Source organism: Narcine bancroftii, chromosome 2 (assembly GCF_036971445.1).
Source record: "Narcine bancroftii isolate sNarBan1 chromosome 2, sNarBan1.hap1, whole genome shotgun sequence".
NCBI lineage: Eukaryota > Metazoa > Chordata > Chondrichthyes > Torpediniformes > Narcinidae > Narcine > Narcine bancroftii.
The window spans coordinates 298512242-298531289 of record NC_091470.1 but is presented as its reverse complement, the minus strand read 5'-3'; the positions used below and the strand labels follow the sequence as shown (position 1 = coordinate 298531289).

Below are 19048 nucleotides of genomic sequence, written 5' to 3'. Positions count from 1 at the left end.
ACTAAGAGATGATGAAAAATCCTGGAGATGAGGGAAGCAGTACTAATCAGGCACTGTACGGGCATCCAAGGCACGGTAGTCTTCACATGGGTGCCAATCTCCAGGTGCCTTCTTGGAAACCATGTGGAGGGGAGATGACCAGTTGCCGTTGGACTGTCAAATGATTCCCAGTTCCAGCAATATGATCAAATTCAGCCCTAGCGATCTGCTGACGATCAGGGGCGGGTCGCTGAGGCCAAGCTGAAACAGGCAGTCCACAGGTTTGTATATGGCAGGTGACAAGAGTATTTGACCTCGGTATGTTTGTAAATTGGGTGACTAATCTTCAATACTCTCAAAGGGCATCAAAATGTGTAGTCATGACAGGCAGACTGGCATGTTGTGTATCGCTGATGATACCCTGAACAGTGAGGCTGGTAGTGGAGTCAATAAGTTTGTGCTGTTTGTCCCCTGAAGCACTTGATCTCTTTTCCCCAATTAGCTTCCTGCTGATCTGAGCTTTTCAAATCCAACTGTCTGACTCATCTGACTCCAATTGCCAGGTGCAGCCTTCAGATAAAATCCCGACTGAAATCTGCTACAAGCTTTCTAAACATGTAGGAGTGTGAAAACCAGGGAAATTTTTCAAGTGCGTTGAAGCAAAATGCAGTGAGCAAAAATATACTTTTTTTTTTAAGTTATAAAACAGCAGAAATCTGTTTCCAGATGTTTTTCTCATGTAAGAAAACAGAAATTTCTTTAAGCCAGAGAAAGATTTGCCATCAGCAAAATTGCACGGCACACCTTACAGTCAGAGAAAGGGGAACAAAAACGAGGACCCCCCAGTCATCGAGTATTTGTGGATTTGGTCCCAGAGCCACATAGACTTCAGTCCAAACCTTCAGCAACCTGAGCTCCAGATTCAAACTTCTGACTTGATCAGGAAGCCTTCAGTGCCATCAGCACCCTCTCGCATGCCTGAGATCTGGCACTCCTTTAGCCAGTCTCCAGCTGTCCGTATCTTGGTGTGAATCTCTTGACTGCAGTTGCCAGCAGCTCGCAGCCCACGTGGGCTCCTTGCCTAGAGTCACTAACAGCTCGCTGCCTGTGTTCTTGGCTCAGAGATCCTCACCGGACGGATGCTGTGGTCACCAGCTTGTGGGTAGTTTCCTCTTCTTCTCAAAAGGGAGGCGATCTCCCAGTTTTCTGGTGCCCTCCTGCTCTCCTCGAGCTTGCAACTTCTTGTGGTTACTGCCTTGGTACAAGTGAAAATTTTGGGACTAGACCCTGTCATTGCAGGATTTCAAATAAACTATTGTCAGCTCTTATTACAGGCCATTTAGGAGCTGACGACAGTCAAACTGGGCAGATGGACACCTCAGAGGAGCACTGTTTCCGCTCTCGTCTCTCCATGGGTCCACATCAGCAGCAATACTCGGAGATTTAAGACGGTCTGGTGCCAATTTCTTTTCTCTCTGTAACTCACATCATTGTCCTGCTGGTGTTTGCAGGAAATCTGAGTGAACTAGTCTTTTGCAATAGGAAGCAGGTATATAATTCAGTTAAATTGAAGGCTTCATCAGACTTGAATGCAGTAGTGACCACAGAGAAAATTAACAAAAATAAAAGTTAAATGAATAAATAGGAACTGCATTTAATTACAAACAACATTTCCTCATAGACAAAAAGTGCAACAACATTCCTGCACCAAAATGCTCCATAAATTCTGGATTTTATTGTAAAAACACTGCACTTTTCATGTTTCGATGTTCACTAAGGTTAATATTCTCTTCAGCTTCCTTTATGTCTCTTATGTTTCATAATTTTCAAAGTTTTTGTCTTTTTTTTATGTTTGCAGATGACACAAAAAGTCATCAGTAACATTCAAGAGTCACACTACAGAGAAGATGTGGAAAATCTTGTGAAATGGAGCAAGAATAACAACCAGTGTCTCAACGTGGTCAAGACAAAGAAGATGATTATGGACTTCAGGAGGACCAGGAATGACCATCCTCCACTACACATCAACAACTCAGAGTTGAGAGAATGGAGGGTACCAAGTTCCTTGGAGTTCACTTAATTAGTGACCTACCTTGGACATTCAACATCTCTTCACTGGTCATCAAGGCGCAACAGCAACTCCTGAGAAGACTGAAGCAGGCAAGACTACCAGCCACCGTTATGTCAACCTTCTATATCTATTGAGAGATTCCTGTCCAGCTACATCACAGTGTGGTACAGTTGTTGCAGAGAAATAGATCGGATGTTAATCAACAGGACCATTAGAATAGCAGAGAGGATCACAGGAGTCTCCCTTCACCACCCCCCGCCCCACCCCATTGATATGATCTACCAGGATAATGAGGGCCTAATGAGGGCGCACAAAATCATTCAGGACCCTTTCCACCCTGCACACCGCATCTTTCAGCTGCTCTTGTTAGGGAAGAGAACAGGAGTATTAGAGTCAGCACCACCAAGCTGAGGAACATCATCTTCTCACGGACAATGAGAATGCTGAACCAAAAGTAACTGCTCACTAACCATCCTCTTATACACATTTGTAAGAACATATTTGTATATACAAACACTTGTCATTCATATGTATTGTTTGTGTGTATGTGTTATGTCTGGTTGTGTCTGAAGGTTTTGCATTGAGGACCAGGGAACACTGCTTCATTGGGATGCACTTGTACAATCAGATGACAATAAACTTGACTTGAATGCAAAACCAGTATTTCTATTTTCTTTCCAATTTAGAAAAGGATAAATTGTTTTATTTTGTTCACTGTTAAACAACATATTCAGCCAGTCTGGGAAAACCATTTTGAAAATGTATCAGTGGTTGAAACTATTTGAGCTGGTTTATTATGTTTGAACAGATATCTTCATTATGCCTGAACTGATGCAGTTCTGTACTGTTGTTAAACATATAAACAAATATGTATGCAGAGGCAATTAACATGAAAAATCTGAAAGAACGTCAATCTTAAAATCTGTTCAAATATTGTAGATCAGTTTTACAAAGGGCATACAAGAATTTCTTTAAACTGAAAGCAACCATTGTAATACCCAGATTTCTTATTTTTATTTTCTCTGAATACTGTTGGATCTTTTTAAAAACATCAAGATTTATAATACCCGAGGCCAAATGCAATATACCACAGGTTGCTGTTGGAAGTGAGGGAAAAGATAGCTGGGGCAGTAGCTATGATCTTTGAGTCCTCTTTGGCCATATGGGAGGAGCGGGAGGATTGGAGCATGACAAATGTAGTCCCTTGTTTAAAAAAGGTAATGGGGAGAATCCTAGGAATTATAGAATGCTGAGTCTTATGTTAGTGGTGTGCAAACTATTGGAAAGGATTCTTAAGGATAGTATCTATAATCATTTGAAGAAGTACAGTCTACACAAGGATAGTCAGCATGGCTTCGTGCATCTCAAGCCTAATTGAGTTTTTTGAGGAGGTAACAAAAGGAATTGATGAGGGTAGGGCAGTAGTTGTGGTCTACATGGAATTTAGTACGATATTTGACAAGGTCTCCCATGAGAGACTTGTTCAGAAAGTCATGAGGCATGGGATCCGTGGAACCTTGGCTGTGTGGATAAAAAATTGGCTTGCAGGTAGAAAGCAGAGAGTAGCAGTGGAAGGAAAGTATTTTGCATGGAGTACAGTGACTAGTGGAGTGCCGCAAGGATCTGTTCTGGAACCCCTGCTCTTTGTGATTATTATAAATGACCTGGAATGAAGATTGCCTCAATGAAGTTGTTTAAGAACCAGAAACTGAGGGAAAGATATAACAGCGCATAAAATTATAAACTCTCAACCATGTGAATGGGAAGGGCCCATTTTCCTTAACAGAAACATCAGTAAATAGATGGCATAATTTAAATGTATTGCTAAAGACAGGAGTTAAAGATTCCATAAACCCCCCCACCTCAGTGTTGAGGGAATACAATGTTCTGGAGAGCTGTCTTAAAGGATGATGGAAACAGTTAGCTTCAAATTTAACAAGATGTACACATCCAATGTCCCAAACCCCTCAGGGCCAAGAGCTGGAAAGTGGAATTAGTTTGAATGGCTCATTTTTGGCTGGAATGGATACTATGACCATAATGGCCTTCTATGCCTTACATTTTTTATTAATTTAATTCATACAACAAAATTAATATGGATAGCCTGGTTAATTTTTTACATTTCTTCAAATTTGTTTAAGCTGTATAATCAGTAAATATGCCACAATGACCTCATGTTCCAGGATCTTTTCAGAGTTAATTTTCAACTTAACCACTCCATTGTTTTCTAAATATTTCAAAACAAAAATTAGAATAGGAAACAGTTACAATATATAGACTTATGAGAATTGGTTTTTGATAGAGTAATTTCAACTCTTGTAAAACCTGAACTACAAAATGTGATATTATGTGATTGGTGATGCACAAAAATCCAATAAGAAAGAGCAAATACAAAAAAATGTACCTGGTAACTTAAAAAGTAAATGGTCAGCTACGGAATGGCATGTCCTTCCTTTCTGGATAATTACTTTAGCTAAAAAATAATAATAGTCCACAGGAATGGCCCCGTGATAATAGACAATCAGTGCAGGCCCTGCACGAGGAATCTTTTCCAATCCATGAACTTCATAGCCTAAGGAGAAAAGTAAAGAGTTAATTTAAATCTTAAAGAATTTAGGCATTTTACAGATAATAAGGGATTATAGAGGGGATAAATTTTGACCAACTATAATGATGTTGAAAAAGGGAACAAATAAAAAAGTCAAACATTTTATAAATTCTGATTGAAGTAATAAACATTTAGTTACATAAGCTAGCAACTGCAGATAAGCATTAAAGTGTGGTCTTAAATTTTAATTGAAATACAAATGCTGTGATTGCACCAACCTCTACCACCTCCTTTGAATGCTTATTCCATATATCCACCACCCTCTATAGGAAAAACTTGCCTCTCAGATTTCCTTTAAATCATTTCTTTTGCATCTTAAACCTATATCTGCTGGCTTCAGACTCCCATAACTTCAATTTAAAAAAAAAACTATTTACCCTACCAATGCCTCTCATAATTTTATAAACCATAACATGGTCACACTTCAGCTTCCAGTGCACCAGTGGGAACAATCCCATCCTATCACATCTATTCTTGTAACAAAGAAGATGATGTTCGACTACAGGAGAGCCCAGGGGGACCATTCTTTGCTGACTATCGATGGCTCCATCATAGAGGTCGTCAAGAGTACCAATTCCTTTGCATCCACATGGCAGAGGATCACACCAGGTCCATTTCCAAGAAGGCCTCTCAACACCTTTACTTCCTGCAAAGGTTGAGGAAAGTTCAGCTTCCACCCTCACTACATTCTATGTAACTGCATCACTACCTGGTTCGGGAACTGCACCATCCTAGAATGCAAGTCCCTGTAGCGGATAGTAAAGACTGCTGAAGGGATTATTTGGGTCTCTCTCCCTGCTATGATGGACATTTATAAAGGCTGTTGTTTGCAGAAAGCTAATAAACATCGCAAAAGACTACACACAACTCTCCCATAATCTGTTTCCCTCTCCTGCCATCCGGGAAGAGTTACCAAAGTGTTTGGGCCCTTGCAACCAGATTACGAGACAGCTTTTTCCCCCCCCCAAGCAGTGAGGCTTCTGAACTCCAGGGTCACAGGGCTAGCATATGTAACATGATATTTAATGAGTGATATGTTATTTATAAAAATTGTTTCTAAGGTAATTTATCCATGGTCCAGAGAAACACTATCTCATTTTCATTGTACACTGCAAGGTTTATGGTCTGAACAGCCAATAAATGCGACTTGACTTGTAACTATGGCCTTCTATTCTAAGCATTGAACAAGAGAGGACTTCCAGTTGATCTATATTGAACACTGCAAGGTTTATGGTATGAACAGCCAATAAATGCGACTTGACTTGTAACTATGGCCTTCTATTCTAAGCATTGAACAAGAGAGGACTTCCAGTTGATCTAATTTAAATTCCAATGAGGATCATAAACAAGATTTAATTTTTAATTTAGAAATACAGCAGGGTAACGTGCCCTTCCAATCCACAAGTCTGTGGCACCCAAAGAACACATTACACCTGTATATTTTGAAGAGTGGGAAGAATCCAGAGCACCCATAGGAAACCCACGTGGATGCGGGAAAAACATACAAACTCCTTACAAACAGCACTAGATTCGTACCCAGGTTGCTGGTGCTATCCACTACGCTAACAGTGCCACCCAAAACTTAAGCTAGCTTATCATATTATATATTCTGTAGCCGACTTCTACAAAGGAACACACACACACACACACACACACACACAGTGTGTCAGATTAAGCTCACTTTATTAGGTTTGGAAAGGCTGCTTTTATACCGTTCAAGTTCCTGTCATTTTTTGCTGATTGTCTGAGTCATCCATATCAATAACAATAGTGGGCGGGAACATCCATGCATATAAATGCCCTTCTTCACCCAGCCTATTTCTGCTGAGTTGGCTGGACAGCTTGATCAAAGCCATTTTAGGGCTGTTGGTGTGATGCTGCCCCAGCTTCTACCCCCGCCGATTCATTGTCCTGGGAGTCACTTTAGTATCTGTTCGCATCTGCTGCTGCGCGATGTGCCGGCCCAATCTCCACAATTGCGGGCCGCCACAATTCTGTTATTCGGAAACTTAAGTTTTCTACACTGTAATTAATCCACTCACATTTCTCAAACGCAAGATTAATTACTTTTCCAATAGAATATTTCCACCTCAGACAACATTTTAGATAGGAAACTGTTAAAGAATGAAAATTGCTTACCGTGCCATATAGTTGCATGTCCATCCCAAAGAGTTGCCAAAGTTTTCCTGGCACCATCCCAAAAATTAATCGAATAAGCTTCTTTCAACTCCCTCTTTCTTTTATACACATGTAGAAAAAGAATTGAAAGGTACAGGAACAGTATAATAAACAATGGAAGAATAAATACAATGAGGAGGGGGGTGAAGACCCACAGGAGATAGTCCAAGTAATTCAGGGAGCCTTCCAGGATTTCTAAGCCAGTCCATTTCTCCACTATTGCAATTATGTAGGAAGCTAAACATCCATTTTTTCCTTCCACATAAGATTGATCAGAAGCAGCCATCACAATCAAACACCAGTGCAGAGTGTGTGCTCAGGAATCATTGTGACTGGTAAAGATGTAATCTTGCAGCTCGAAAAAAAATGCCTTGATCAACTGTAGAAAAAAGATTTAAAAAAATTAAATTTTAATGTACAACTTAACAATTTATCTTAACTCTGTTTATATTTAAACATAAGTTAACATGGATTTTTTTTCCTCATTAGATGTCTCGATGCAAGCATCAATGCCAAATCCCCAAACTTCCACAAAGCTTATTGCTACAACACACTAAATGCTAGAATCTACAAAAGGAACTGTTGAATATATAGTGGTTCAAACCATTCTGGAGTATGTACAGGTGCAAACAAAGAAAGTCGATCAATAAATTGGTCATGTATTGTACATGATAACAACATATTTATAGAGGCGAGAATGGATAAGTCTTTGCAGTACCACGGCAGTAACATTGGGATCCATAGCAAAGAACATTGAAATATAGTAAAAATAAAGGAGGAAAATAATGTCTAGAATGAATAAGAATACATAAAAATTTAAATACAAGTTTAAAATTGTAAAATTAAATATTGCCTTAAGTAGCACATAAACTGTTGAGCAAATATTCAGTCAGGAAAGTGCCTTGGTTGTGCTTTACTCTTAGCAGCTGTTTGATTAAAGTTGTGTTTGAATAAAAATAACATCACCCAGGATAAAGAGCTGGTCGATGCAGCTCGGGCGACTCTCCAAAAGTGTCTCCCTATCTCTGCTGAGTAAGAGTCTATCTTATATTAAGAAAGCTAGGTATATTAGTAAGGCTTTATCTGTAAACTTGAGGGGAGAGGGTTAATTATGGTTAGCACAATGCTGTAAATTTTGTAAATTACCTGATTAAAGTGAACTTTACATTATTAAGGACAACAATACTGATTTTTTTTTTCCAAATTACATTTTGCACTGTGTTTTACCTTTTAAACTGTTGATTTATTCCTAATGCTGGTACATTAATTAGGCTTTGTAAGAGTGAGTCTCAAGCAACCAGAAAATTCACATATCCTGTAGGTGCCAGAAAACCAGGGGCATTAATTTAGATAGCAAACTAACAGGAAATATACATTTTATAAATTTATTGTTAAAAAATGTTCAGTGTTTACTAGTGTATTTAATGTTTCAACTTTATTCGTTGTTTTCAGAACTAAACTCTTAAAAACATTTGTGAGCATTAGAAATAGTTGGCCAACTGAAAATGTGGATTCTGTAAGGTAAAAACATCATGAGATGGGACCAGAGAAGGAGTCACCCAGTACTAAGGAGTAACAGAATGCAGATGTGACCTTGTACACTCAAGATAAGCTTTGCACTAACAAGAATGGTGTGCAGCAGACTAACAGAGAAGGATAGCAACAGTTTATTCATTGGACAATGTCATGGTATGATAATTTACTAAGTACGTATCCTGAGGTATTAAAAAAAACACCACTTGCTGATAACGGCAGAATGCGCCTTCTCCAACTAACACTGTTAGTTGCAAGTGTTACAATCCGGCAATAAAGAACAAAGAACCTTGATTTCGACTCAGTCTGGTGTTTGACTCACTCATTCATGAACAAAGCAGACCTAACAATTCACAAAGCGTCAAAGTATTTTGGTGAAAATTATAATTAATAATGTCTGATCATAAGTCACTGATCAGGTCAGAGTAGGATTCTTTGCAGGACATCAAGACATGAGTACAGTCAACAATTTCAGACTGACAAGCTGCTTTACTCCGGACAGTGCTGCTCTTTCTAGAAACCGCAGCTTCAACTTCTATTATTTCATCTGTGCTGTCCACCTTCAGATCATTTCTAACAAAATCTATAAAGTATTAATGAAATACCATCAAATTCCTGAACGATCACCGAATCAAAGACACTGGCTATGATAGTACAGATTCTATCACCAATGTGTATATGTACAGATGGTAGTGTAGGATGACTGTGATTGGCTGAGAGTGTAGCCACGCCTACTGGCAGGTCTTAAAGGATTGCTCCGAGCCAGACCAGGTCATTCTGGACTGGTCAACCGAATTGTGATATGCTCCAGTCTTTTAGTAATAAAAGCTTTGGTTTGGATCAACAAGTCTTTGGTTCTTTCGACACGCACTACACTGCCTTACTTTGACTTTTCATGCATTATTTTTATTTATTTTTGTAAGGTGGTTTATATGGATGCTTGTACTGTGGTGTCCCTGCAAAACAACAAATTTTGTGACTTACTCATGACAAAAAAATTTCTGATTCTAAATTATATAACCGTTTAAACCTTTTGCATCAACAGTTCCTCATGCTCGATTGCAAATATTGAGTTTCATTATCATTCATGCTGTATGAACACTATCCATGTATTATACATTATCCATAATCTGCAAATAATTTGATTTACAATCCATAATTTCCTGTGAATTGGTATTTGAATTGTATGAATAACAATGCCTACTCTCCCACTACAATAAACCCAGATTTAGATCCCGTAATTATTGTATATTTTTTTTAGCCAGCATGAATCAACATTCATCACCTAATGTTGAATACCTTCTGCCACTTTTATCCTTTCCACCATCATTACCAGAATTCCTTAGTAATTCCTTTTGGCTTCTCTGGAAACAGAGTGTATACTTCTCTTTCATGCTTTAGTGTGATTACTTGCAGAGGAAAGAGTTTTGTGCATCTTCAGTACATGACATTAAAATGAATCTTGAATACAGAAGAAATTGTAATTCCTGTATTAACCAATTATGAAAATTCTCACTGACAACCAAGGCTTCAATGGAGCCATAAGCATTACGACAATGGGAAAATGTGACGGACCAATGGAAACAATATATAATAGCAAAAATATTCAGCAGAAATGAGAAAAAAAAACATTTGTCCTTTCCTACAACCTGACCTTTTAAAACGGGAATGGAAAATTCATCACAATTTTTTTGTTTCGAAAACTCATATGACGAATCCAAAGAATAATATATCAGAAAAGTATCTATGAACAATGAGATGAGAGGGAATAATGACCAATGATTACTTAGTGGATAGAGGAGCTACTGTAGCAAGGATTAGAACAGAAAAAAAAAGCAACACTGCCAACACTGTTGTGCCCAAGATGCTATAGATGAAACATGGTAGCAAACAGGCTTAGTAGTTGATGCAAAAGACTGAAGGTGAACAAACTGATAGGCTTTTATTAGTTTTAGAACAAAAGCACATCCATACTGCTCAACTGTTCTGCATTGGGCAGGGGCTGTGGAACATTCTGGACCCTGTTGGCCAATGGGTGTGCCCAATCAGACAAACATACACATTTACCCCTTGTTTTTTTTTAAAAAAGTCCGGCGGGGTGAAGTGGTGATGATACAGTGACAATTAAGTCTATCAGGTGGCCTGGATTTTCACTGTGACCATCGTAATTCAGACTGTGGTTTTGGCGCAGAGCTGGGGACCTGAGCAGCCTGGGGCCCAAGTGTATTCATCAGCATTGGGCTGGTTGGGATGCGGCGATGAGTCTGGTGTGTCCTCTGTTGGGGGTGAGGTAATGTGCCGTGGCCCTGGTGCATCCATGGGTGGGCGGGGGGCGTGGAGTGATCAGTGAAGTTCTCCAAGGCCCCTGAGGGTGCCAAATCCCTAATGGAGACAGTATCCTCATGCCTTTCGGGGGTACACCATGTAGACGTATTGGGGGTTGGCATGGAGGAGGTGGACTCTTTCGACGAGAGGGTCGGACTTATGGCTCCTCACATTTCCAGAGTAGGACTGGCTCTGGGGTCGTCAGCCACACTGGCAGTCCCAGATTTTCTAGGAAAGCATACATTCAGGCAGTATGTCATTACATAGCAGAGACCTGATAGAGTGGAATGCCTCCAGGAGGATCTCTTGCCGGCGGGAGACTGGAAGGCCCCTAGAACATAGGGCTAGGAGGACGGCCTTCCAGAATGTGGTATTCTCCCTTTCCACTTGCCTGTTCCCCCATGGGTTGTTGCTAGTGGTCCTGCTCGTGGCAATGCCTCTGGTTAGCAGGTACTGGTGCAGCTTGTCACTCATGAAAGAGGACTCTCGATCGCTATAAATATAGCTGGGGAACCTGATTAGAGTGAAGAGATTGCACAGGACCTTGATGTCTGTGGCAGCTGTCATGTCAGAGCAGGGTATGACAAACAGAAAATAAGAGTACTCTTCAATAACATTAAGGAAGTACACACTGCGATCCACGGAGGGTAGGGGTCCTTTGAAGTTAACACTCAGGAATACAAAGTGGGGAATGGTCTTTATCAATTGTATTCTGTCTGGCTGGTAGAAGTGTGGTTTGCACTCCGCGCAGACCTGGCAGATTTTGGTCATTGGCTTGATCTCTTCAGTGGAGTTCGCCAGGTTGCGGGCTTTGACGAAGTGGAAGAACTTGGCAAGTCTGAGTGGCGGAGGTCATTGTGAAGGGGTTGAAAGCGGTCAATCTGTGCCCTGGCACAGGTCCCGCGAGACAGGGCATCAGAAGGCTCAACGAGTTTCCTGGACTGGTACAGGATTTCGTAATTGTAGGTCGACAGTTCTTGATTTTACCCTACTGCTGATTATTGAACATGAACACAACAGCCAATTGATCAGATAGAAGGGTGAATTGTTTACCAGCCAGGTAGTGGCTCCAGTGCCATACTGCCTTGACAATGGTTTGGGCTTCCTTCTTGACAGAGGAGTGTCAAATTTTGGGGCTCTGAGGGATATGGGAAAAGAAAGATTTGCCCACCTAGTTAAGGGTAGCAGCCAGAGTGAAGTCTAACTCATTGCTTTCCACCTGGAAATTGGATGGATTCATCCATCGTGTCCATTGTAGCCTTGGCAATACCTGCCTTGATGCAGCTGAAGGATGCATGCGCCTCCAGCGTCAAGATGGAAAGAGGTGGATTTTATGAGGGGGAAGACTTTGTTTGCATAGTTAGAGACCCACTGGGGACAGTAAGAGAAAAACCCCAGGCACTTTTTTAGGGCCTTAAGGCTGTGAGGAAAGAGAATTTGCAAAAGTAGGCATATGCAGTCAGGGTCTGGACCAATGACTCTGTTCTCAATTACATAGCCAAGGATAGCAAGGTGGGTTGTGTGGAATATGCACTTGGCCTTATTGTATGTGAGATTGAGGAACTTGGTGGTTTTGAGGAATTTTTAAAGGTTAACATCATGGTCCTGCAGGTCATGGCCACAGATGGTGACATTGTCGAGATACGGGAATGTGGCCTACAGCTCTTACTGATTTACCATGCAGTCCATCTCCTGTTGAAAGACTAGGGCTCCATTGGTGACGCCGACAGGGACCGGCAAGAAGTGTTAGAAGTGGTCATCCACCTCGAACCCAGAGTATTGGCAGTCCTCTGGGCAGGTACTGAGCTGATGATGTGCAAATTTCAGGTCGATCGTAGAAAAGTCCCAATACTGTGTGATTTATTCAGATATACGGCGGAAGGGGGTATGCATCTAGTTGTGTGTACCTATTAATGGTCTGACTGTAGTTGATGACCATCCTGTTCTTCACCCCATTCCTCACTTCCACTACTTGTGCTCTCCAAGGACTGGTGCTAGGCTCAATGATCCCCTCCACCTGAATAAGGACCCTGTCTCTGGTACTGTAGCTCCTACTTTTGGTGGAAACAGGTTTACATTCGGGAGTGAGATTGGCAAACAACGGTGGAGGGGTGATTTTGAGCGTGGACATCCGCAGATAGTGCGCAATGAGTGACTGGGTTGCTGTCTGGGTGTGATGGGGGAAGAGGCTGAAAGGTAGGTGGAACGCAATGGGTGATTTGAAAACTGCTAGTTACATACAGTGAGGGGTGGATGGGGCCCATCAAACTCCATCATCACGCTTTTAAGGTAACATTAAAAAATCAAGTCCCAGTAGTACAGCAGCGCAGAGCTGTGGCATCACCAAAAGTTGAAAGTCTTTATAGTCTGTACCCCACATGGTCAGAGTCACTACACAGTAGCCATGGACATCTGCCGTACTTGACCTTGAGACCAAGGAAACCTTTTGGTTTACTGGCCATACCACGAGGGAGGAGAGCTGCACCACGTCAGGTTGACTGAAGCTCTCCATGCTCTGAGCATGTGAATTTTTCACGTTTCCGCAGATTTCTACGTTTTTAAAATCCAGTTCCACATTTTATTAGTGGCCTCCCGGCCCGCTCGAACACCTTCTACTCATTCCGCGCAGTGCTAGGATGTTGCTCTCCTGACCTTGGGTACCACATTTCCTTTAGTATAGCAGTGACAGGCGAGTTGTTACACATTCCTTAGTGGATTCCAACTTCCATGTCCACCGTCCTGTCTATATCAATCAGCATCTATTGGGGGGGGTCTGATGAGCGTCAGCATCGGGCGCCTTAATCCAGCATTTGGTTCATCCCACAGCGCACCGCCACTCAACTGCAAGCCTTTCTGACATGTTGCAATGCTATGCCATTTATGGCACTGGCAGACTCTTGTGTTTTTACCCACATCTCGAAAACCATATGTGAAGAAATGATTAGGAAAGACTAATTGCTTTTAAGGTTAGCTGAAAAAGAAAAAACCCAAGTAATCAAGGAATATCAGTGCAAAGAAATGGTTACAGATTGGGCAGGGCTCTGCCTGGGGATTGAGACAGGTTGGGCAGAAGTGCTGCCTGGGGATTGAGACAGGTTGGGCAGGGGTGCTGCCTGGGGATTGAGACAGGTTGGGCAGAGGTGGTGATTGAGGACAGGTTGGACAGGGGTGCTGACTGGGGATTGGGGGCAGGGTAGTGGTTACTACTTGGGGATTGGATGCAAGTTGGGCAAGGGCACTGCTTCATATTCTCTGTGCTAGTTAAGGCCAAGTACTGCTTGGGATCAGGAGAATCAGACACTCTGTTTTGAACCTATGTCTGGTAATCTGGAAGGGGCTTGGAGTCTGGGTTCAGATGGTTGTCTGTCTGATATACTGTGCTCACTGTAAATAAAAAAGCAATTGATTTTGTTTAAAATGACTAGTGTTTTTTTAATGGCTTGAAACTGGTAATTTTGTGTGCACATTTTCAAAAATTGGAGGTGCTGCCCTCCAAATCCCCCATCCCCCGCAAGGGGCTGTGGTCCCCCTTGACCCCCACTGTATGCCTCACACAAGCGCTTGGCTCCTTTCCTCTTTTTTTTTACCTCATTCACATGCCTGATGCTCATACTATTGAATAGGCAACTTGTCTCATGGCCATTTACCTGAATGTCCATCATTTAGAGTTCTTTCTTTGGCTTGGCTTCGCGGACGAAGATTTATGGAGGGGGTAAAAAGTCCACGTCAGCTGCAGGCTCGTTTGTGGCTGACAAGTCCGATGCGGGACAGGCAGACACGATTGCAGCGGTTGCAGGGGAAAATTGGTTGGTTGGGGTTGGGTGTTGGGTTTTTCCTCCTTTGCCTTTTGTCAGTGAGGTGGGCTCTGCGGTCTTCTTCAAAGGAGGTTGCTGCCCGCCAAACTGTGAGGCGCCAAGATGCACGGTTTGAGGCGTTATCAGCCCACTGGCGGTGGTCAATGTGGCAGGCACCAAGAGATTTCTTTAGGCAGTCCTTGTACCTTTTCTTTGGTGCACCTCTGTCACGGTGGCCAGTGGAGAGCTCGCCATATAACACGATCTTGGGAAGGCGATGGTCCTCCATTCTGGAGACGTGACCCATCCAGCGCAGCTGGATCTTCAGCAGCGTGGACTCGATGCTGTCGACCTCTGCCATCTCGAGTACTTCGACGTTAGGGATGTAAGCGCTCCAATGGATGTTGAGGATGGAGCGGAGACAACGCTGGTGGAAGCGTTCTAGGAGCCGTAGGTGGTGTCGGTAGAGGACCCATGATTCGGAGCCGAACAGGAGTGTGGGTATGACAACGGCTCTGTATACGCTTATCTTTGTGAGGTTTTTCAGTTGGTTGTTCTTCCAGAGTAGATCACATACAAACACCTTAAAACAGATCTTATTTAAAATATTGGAGCTCTGCTAATGCTAGACATGTCGGAGCCTCAGAGCCTTTGCAAAAGCTTTGGAGAGTGCCCAAGAGACTTCACTAATGGATTGCTGTTTACAAAAAGGCAACAGATGAAAGAGCTTGTCAGAGACGCATATTGTCTGGAAGGGAACTTGCTGTTCCAAGAGGATCATGTGGTTTTGCAAGCAGAGAGAGTCAAACAGGCTTTCTGTGTGTGTGTGACAGAGAGAGAGACACACACAGACATCAGTATTAGAGTGTAGCAGAGAGTAACAGCAGTTGGGACTGGAACAGGAAGACGGGTTGTAAGTCCTTAGTTCAGCATGGTCAAAGCCCTTGTGGTTCATGCAAGAGGAGAGGACTGGCTGTCTAATGTTTCACTTGGAATAAGAGGAACAAAAAAAGCACCCTGTGGTGACCTGAAAGAAAGAGGTTATCATCTGGAGAACCCTGAGGGGACAGGTTTCGTCAGCAAGACACCGAAGAGACTGATGGAAGTAAATCAGTTGTGGATGTCCTGGAACAACAAATCTCTCTCTGAAAACCCACAAGAACCTTCCTGAGCGGTAACCATTTACCTTTCAAGCACCAAAGCCTAATGTTAAATTCTGTGTAAGAATTGCCTGCAACCAATGAACTTGGTGGAATGAGAAGTGAGTCTGGACCGTGAACCAAATAACCTCTCTGAACTTACACAAATATTACATACACATGCGCTTAGAATTAGAAGGGGGTTAAGTTAGGTTAAGTAAGTCATTAGCGATGAGTTAAAGTTTGATTCTATTTTCATATTTAAAGATAATTAAAAGCAACTTTTGTTTAAGTAACCATTTGTCTTGGTGAATATCTATTGCTGCTGGGTTTTGGGGTCCTCTGGGCTCATCACACTACCTAAAATCTGAACAAGACAAAATTAAAATCACTAATGCTGAAATCCAGACTTATAACTCAAATTCTACTATCAATGGCTTGCCATTCATGTACTGCTAATTTTCTTTCATAAATACATGCAGGATCAGTAGTTTGGACTGAAACTTTATTTACAACTAAGCAAGATCTGAAAACATAATTGGAGTAACATTTTTCTATTAAAATTTACATTACAACCAAGGCATTCTTAAAGTGAAAACAGGCATAGTAGAAATTCTGTCAGTTTAGAAATCATAACCTGTCCTGCAGCAGTCTAACCACACTTAATCAGCTCAATAATTTCCCTTTAAAATTGACCTTGAATGGAGCAAAAATGTAAATACTATGAAACAAATCAAACTCCTCCCCTTTATTGTGTTATCTTCAGACCTTCGACACCTTGTAATAATTGCCACACACAAGTTTTCATTCGTGTCAACAGCTATCGCTTTTAAACATTAATTTTAATACAGCAGATTCTAAGCCAACAAATTGATTTTTTTTAAGGTGAAGATCAAATACATGAGACTCAAACCCAGTATTAAAGTATTCATACATAATATTTATGCATCTAAGGTGAAGATCAAATACATGAGAGTCAAACCCAGTATTAAAGTATTCATACATAATATTTATGCATCTAAGGTGAAGATCAAATACATGAGAGTCAAACCCAGTATTAAAGTATTCATACATAATATTTATGCATCTTCCAAGCTGGAAAAGAATACAAATGTATTCATATCAAATAAAAGCTAATCCTCTCGTCAAGCACAATGCAAAAAAATTGAAAACATGTTCGCCATTGATACTTTTCTTTCAAAAATACGCATCATAGTCCTTAAGAATGACCATTTAACCACTTCTGACAACTTAGATGTCATCCATAAAAAGTCCATGGTGACATCGAGAAGTTGCACCGTTCGGTTACCAAAAAAACCCCAAAATTATCAAATCCGCACACCATCATAATTATAATCCTCATAGGAAATTAAGCATATTTGGGTTTTAACTGTTAAGTAAAAATAAAATAAATTCATCAAGCGGGTGTAAGTGTTGAACACAATTTCCTAACACCTTCTGGAAACTTAGCTTTGCCCATTTCCACTTCAAAACAAAGATATCATTAAGTAACTGCCTGATTTTCCTGATGCTTTATGAGCAGAACAACTCCGGATTAAGTGTTTCTCATTTTAAAGATGTTCCAAAGAACCTGTTGCCCTCCCAATTGCCGACCCATTCTTTCTATCCTTCCTTCCTTCCTTTCTTCCTCTCCCGACGACACCTTTAATCTGATGATCTCCTCCATCCTTCCTTAGTCATAAACTTTCTGATAAGGGGGCAACACGTTCAGTGCAGCAGCAGATACACACCTCCTTGGCCCAGACGAAGTCCAAATTCTGCGTGACTCTGGTCTTCCCCCTCCGCCGTCACGCGCCTGCGGCCACTGATCACCGTTCTCTCGAGGAGCGCTCACATCCAGGCACTTCCGGAATCTGACCTCACTCACCGGAAGCAGCCGCGGGGCACGCAAACTTGCTTGACCTTCCTCACCGGAAGTAGGCGCTGGCCGTCAGGAAGCAGGGGAGGGCTGCGAGAGCTGAGCTGACCGCGGAAAGTTATTGAAATGCGAGGTACCATGTGTGAGAACTGGAGTACCGTGGCGGAGATCTTCCTCTTCGTGGAAGGTTTCAGCGTTGAAGAGGAACCGATCCGGTGCCTTTGCAGCAGAGCTTTTGTGCAGTAAGTCGGTGGCGTAGTTTTGGTGGAGGGCGGGAGCGTGTGTCCTGATGTAAACGTGATCAGAATAAGTTTTGGATGTTATTTTCTGCTGAGTAGGGGGGAAAGCGCTGGGTAGGTCACGTCTCCAGAATGGAGGACCATCTCCTTCCCAAGATCGTGTTATATGGCGAGCTCTCCACTGGCCACCGTGACAGAGGTGCACCAAAGAAGAGGTACAAGGACTGCCTAAAGAAATCTCTTGGTGCCTGCCACATTGACCACCGCCAGTGGGCTGATATCGCCTCAAACCGTGCATCTTGGCGCCTCACAGTTCGGCGGGCAGCAACCTCCTTTGAAGAAGACCGCAGAGCCCACCTCACTGACAAAAGACAAAGGAGGAAAAACCCAACACCCAACCCCAACCAACCAATTTTCCCCTGCAACCGCTGCAACCGTGTCTGCCTGTCCCGCATCGGACTTGTCAGCCACAAACGAGCCTGCAGCTGACGTGGACATTACCCCTCCATAAATCTTCGTCCGCGAAGCCAAGCCAAAGAAAGAAGAAATGTAAAACAATGGCTCTATTTTATCAACAGTGTCAATGGGGCTCAAATTAAGTTGCGTGAAACGATTTGAATTAATAGCCAGAATTGGCCCACGGGCAACTTTGATGACACCACCAAAAAATAGTTGCTTCTCGCCTGAGTTAAGTGGCGTGGAGCTCGAAGATTCAACCAAATCTGTCCTTTCCCCATCCAAAGATTAATTCCAACTTTGATACACCAAATGTCTCAGTTATTTTGTTATGAATGACAGCTTTTGTACCCTAGTGAGTTCTTCACAATTTGTATGGCTGCTGTGTCCCTAGATAACACCCGTCCCCATCCTTTTTTACAATGGTGCATTAGAATCCTGTTCGATATTCTTGCGGAGTTTAACGCTTTCAATCCTTTTGATTGAATTGTATTTTCTGATATTACCTAGTAATTAGTGTCCCTACAGCATGCAGTCTCTTCTTACCTGAGTTTTCTGTCGTTGAACACCAACCAAACCTCAGTTAATGAAAATGTCTTTGCCTCAAATTTTGCTGAAAGAATTCAAATCAATGATGAAATAATCCATATGAAAGCTCTCGATATTTTTAAAACAGTTAATTAGAACTATATGCAAAACAAATTCAAGACCGATGGATAAAATAGCACTTTTGACTTTCTCAGGTGACCACTTCTGATTTGTTATTTCCAGTTTTGTTTGGCAATCTGCTGTTCTATAGATGCCAGAAAATCTGCTGTGAAATTATTATTTTGTATTGTATGTGTTG

At 41.9% G+C, this 19048-nt stretch overlaps 2 protein-coding genes across 6 annotated transcripts in view; one reads left to right on the top strand and one right to left on the bottom strand.

The window, feature by feature from the left end:
* tmem68 (transmembrane protein 68) overlaps window positions 1-17468 on the bottom strand; it is a 59783-nt gene extending 42315 nt beyond the window's left edge. For all 4 annotated transcript variants that reach the window (XR_011352318.1, XM_069921483.1, XM_069921484.1 and 1 more), the window contains exons 1-3: window positions 17379-17468; window positions 6798-7215; window positions 4455-4622 (exon numbers count right to left, since the gene is read on the bottom strand). Coding sequence is in view for 3 of the 4 variants with exons in the window: in XM_069921483.1 (XP_069777584.1) it covers window positions 4455-4622; window positions 6798-7122 (493 nt within the window). In the remaining variant the exon portion in view is untranslated. The remainder of the gene's footprint in view (window positions 1-4454; window positions 4623-6797; window positions 7216-17378) is intronic.
* Window positions 17469-17572: 104 nt separating this feature from the next.
* tgs1 (trimethylguanosine synthase 1) overlaps window positions 17573-19048 on the top strand; it is a 71525-nt gene continuing 70049 nt past the window's right edge. For both annotated transcript variants that reach the window (XM_069921469.1, XM_069921468.1), the window contains exon 1: window positions 17573-17748. In XM_069921469.1, the coding sequence (XP_069777570.1) occupies window positions 17633-17748 (116 nt within the window). In that variant the 5' untranslated portion in view covers window positions 17573-17632. The remainder of the gene's footprint in view (window positions 17749-19048) is intronic.